The sequence below is a fragment of the Pygoscelis adeliae genome, unplaced genomic scaffold, assembly GCF_000699105.1.
Source record: "Pygoscelis adeliae isolate BGI_AS28 unplaced genomic scaffold, ASM69910v1 Scaffold66, whole genome shotgun sequence".
NCBI lineage: Eukaryota > Metazoa > Chordata > Aves > Sphenisciformes > Spheniscidae > Pygoscelis > Pygoscelis adeliae.
The window spans coordinates 4,372,260-4,376,246 of record NW_008825167.1 but is presented as its reverse complement, the minus strand read 5'-3'; the positions used below and the strand labels follow the sequence as shown (position 1 = coordinate 4,376,246).

The following is a 3,987-nucleotide window of genomic DNA, read 5'->3' as shown; positions in this document are numbered from 1 at the left end:
AGGTATAAGGAATTAATTTTTTTACGCTGAGGGTGGTGAAACACTGGCACAGGTTGCCCAGAGGGGTGGTGGATGCCCCATCCCTGGTCAGGTTGGATGGGGCTCTGAGCACCCTGATCTAGTTGAAGATGTCCCTGCCCACGGTAGGGGGGTTGGACTAGATGACCTTTAGAGGTCCCTTCCAACCCAAACTGTTCTATGATCAAGGAGTTTTGTGTGTGTATAATCATTTAGAAGATCAGAGCCTACAGCTGTTCTTTGAATTATGTTGTAGCAGCATTCTTTAAGGATGTGTAATTTCTAATTTTGTTTTCAATTCTTACTCTTACAAGTAAATCCAAATTCTGCTGAAAGGATTCTGTTCTTTATCTGACTTACAACTGGGGTTACCAATCCAGAAACCCCTGTTGAAACAGCATAAATCATTTTGTGAAGTATTCAGTAAGAAGCAGTTTTCTTTAATTTTTATGGAGTTTGTTTTTATTTTCTTCTAAAATTTTTATTCGTGCATTTTAATTATAAAAATTACTGCTGCAGATCTTGGGTTCCAACAGTTGTAATCTTCTGTGTGCGAGGCTGTGTTTTGCTGCAGTAGTTTTTTCTAAACGATTTATGTTGATGTTGATTATAGTTACTGATCTTGCAGTACCCTAGAAAATGCTCATATGAGCAGAAATAACTCAGATGACAGAATTTGTACATGTACCAGACCCAAAAGTCTATTGAATAAGAAATTTAGAGCCTCTGCAGGACTTTTATATGAAGTGCGTCATAGGAACCTCCTGAAGTCATTACAGCTAGCTCAGATGTTGAAATGATTTGTGCATGTTTTGTATCTCGTAGAACGATTAGGGTATTAGGTAGCGCTTTGAAGGTGGAAACACAGAGAAGTGTTTTGAAAAAGTGAAATCGTCTAATTTGCATATTAAGAGAAAAATGTTTTCTGCTTTCTGAACAATAAACTTGTATCAGCTGTGTAGGGTGCAGTGTCACTGCTTGTTTGGTAGCAGAATTTGAAACTGCTGGCCATGGTGTGCAAGGCTCTCTTCCCGTCCTCTTAACCTTTCTTGAGTAGGTTGGATGCACTCTTAACATAATTTGAAAGATACTCGGACCTTTCAGATCCTGTCAATTTATTTTTGCTTTTTTGGCTCAGTCTCTCTCACAAGTTTTTTTTCTTTTGCGACATTTTTGCTTTGGTACAATTTCTTATTTCTTAGAGGTGCTGGTTTTTCTGGATAATGTCTAGTTTGGCATCTCAGTTGTACAAATTTATATGATACTCAGTTTTCCATCAGTGAGAGCTTAGACAGTTCCAGTATCAATAGACTAAGGGACAAACACTTTGTTCTTGTGTATGAATTGACAGATTTCAGTCTCTGTTGTCTAAGGTTTTTGTAATGATTACTGAATGTTTTCTATTCAGGTATCAAGTGGTTTAATAGCGCAGTGAATGCCTGTACCACTGTGTGTATGGTGAAGAGATACTGCTCTGTGATTCCATTCAAAACCGAATGTCAGCTGCCTAAGCATAAAAATACTTACTGTTTAAAGTGAGTGCTTGCTCCCATGTTGTGCTTCTTCTGCATGTGCAGATGCAGTCTGGCGGTGCTTGTACTTAGGGTTCGATATTGCAGAGCATCTCCTGTGGAATGAGAAGAGTTTTCCCTCTTAATAAGAACACAAATACAGGTCACTTAGTTCTTGTAAAGCTAATTTCATCGTGCTAGAATGGATACATCAGATGAAAAAGACTAACAAGAGGCTGGAAGATATTTGGAGAAATAACCTTTAAAACAAAAGACCTGGATTTAATGCTTTTACAGTCTTTTTATACCTGAAAATATGTATACGTGATTAAGCTGAGATCCTATGAAAGAAAAAAAATAAGTATTTTTTCTTCCATTTTATTTATAGGTACTAAATGAAGCAGTGGGTGCACTGATGTATCACACTATCACTTTAACACGAGAAGACCTGGAGAAATTTAAAGCACTTCGAATAATTGTCCGAATTGGCAGTGGTTTTGATAATATTGACATCAAATCTGCTGGAGATTTAGGTATGACTATTAAAGACATTATTTTACATCTTATACTTGCCTCCAGAAATCTGATAGCATCTAAGTCTTTGCATTAATGTTTTCTGTATAATTTATAATAACATAGTATGTAAGCTGTATAATTTTCTCATCAAAGTGTTTAAAAATCGTTATGGAGATACTAGCATTAGTTAATTAAGTGATAATATTAACAGCTTTGTGACAGAATGACATTCTGCCTGTTCAGTATATACCCAAGGAGTAAGCCATAATTTTTCATCTCTTTCTTTTTTACCCCAATGGTATATTTTAACTACTACTGCTGTAATTCAATCACAAAATACAATTCCATCAGCATGGCATACTGCTTCTGTTTGAATAAAAAATGAGATCATTATCAACTGTCTGAGACTTATTTATGATGCATGAGATTTAGTACTAAACCACTCCATAAAATAGAAATATGGATTTTATAGGAGAATTGGTTGTTGCTGCTTCAGAATAAATTCAGATACTGGAACTATGAAGAGATGGTGCTTAGTGTTTCACTGTAAAAAAGCAACAGTCTGATTTGTACTTTTCTTACTTTAGGATAAACCATCTCTTACCTATAGGTCAAACTACCACTCGGAATAAATGCCTACATTTTCTTTGTTTCTTTTCTAAGATTGAGGTGACCAAGTATGTTTCCTGTTATGCTCTGGGAAGACCTTGGAAATATTTATTTCAGTGTGACAGTACTTAGTTCTAGTAATAACCCCGTTGGTGTAGTGAGGAGCTGTAATATAGTCTGTGTATCAGTAAATGATAGTAAAATGATCACCTGTTTCTAATGTGCATGTAGTTTGCACAGCAGGCAGAGGCTAACAACTTACTTACAAGTTTCTATAAAGAACAGATCAGGTCTGAAAGCACGCAAGGCTGTGTTCCTACGGATTGTAACTAGTGCCACAGTTAGGCCCATGCATTGTGAGCCCAAGAAAACATGTATACATGCAGAGATTGGCCTGGGGTAAAATCCTAGATCAAAAACCAAAACCTAGGTACAGATGAAAGGCTCTGACCAGTCAGGAGTCCGATTTGTGCAGAGAATCCCTGATAAGAGGAAAATCTTTGCAGGTTTGTTGGCTGTTTCTGCAAGTCTCCATGCTGGATTGTAACCCAAGCTTATAATTTAAATGCATCCACATAATTCTTCAAACCGGAGTACAGCAGATTTGGGAAATTCTCATTTGTATGAAATGCTAAATGGCCACATACCTAATCATTCCATTCCAATGTTGTGATTAGACTGAGTTAATACAGTTAGGATCCATCCTGTTCGTGCATTCCAGTATTTACAAAATACAATTGTCCACCCTGTCAAGAGCCAATAAATGCTGGAAGGCTTACTGTGTAAAATTTCTGATTTTAATAGTTAGGGTGAAATGTTTGGAATTAAATACTAACTCACCACTACTGGGACAAATCACTTTCCATTTGTTGAACTAGTACAAATAATATGCATCTCAAGGAGTTAATATGAGAGTTAATTGCTCTTTGTAAAAAGTTTTGATTCACTCTTGAAATACAGTGTAGAGTTAGACCGTAAAGTCTGACATATCCCTGAACTTCCGTAGTAACTTTTTGTGTTATTTTCGTAGAGCTGGCTCGTGGGGTTGTTACCAGCTTTTCCTATTGAGTATTATTTTCATGTTAGCACTTTTACTCTTCTTAAAATGCATGAAAAATGTATGTTTCTTGGATAAAATCTTTAAGATTTGGTCTACTTTTTCTCCAGTTTATTAATTGTTGACTAGAAAATATGTACGAGTTGTGAGTGTAGCTGGATGCAAGGGAAGAAGTGGGAGCCAAGGTGATGCCCATTGACTCCTGAGTTTTTCAGCATTGAACCTATGCACAAGATCGCTGAAACCAGTGGGAAAAGGGGAAAGGGAAGGAAGTGT

General features: G+C 36.7%; 1 protein-coding gene across 3 annotated transcripts in view; it reads left to right on the top strand.

Moving 5' to 3' along the window:
• The window catches only part of LOC103920908 (C-terminal-binding protein 1), a 186,391-nt gene that overhangs the window by 169,744 nt on the left and 12,660 nt on the right, over nt 1-3,987 (top strand). For all 3 annotated transcript variants that reach the window (XM_009328775.1, XM_009328778.1, XM_009328776.1), the window contains one exon: nt 1,918-2,062. In XM_009328775.1, coding sequence (XP_009327050.1) covers nt 1,918-2,062 — 145 coding nt within the window. The remainder of the gene's footprint in view (nt 1-1,917; nt 2,063-3,987) is intronic.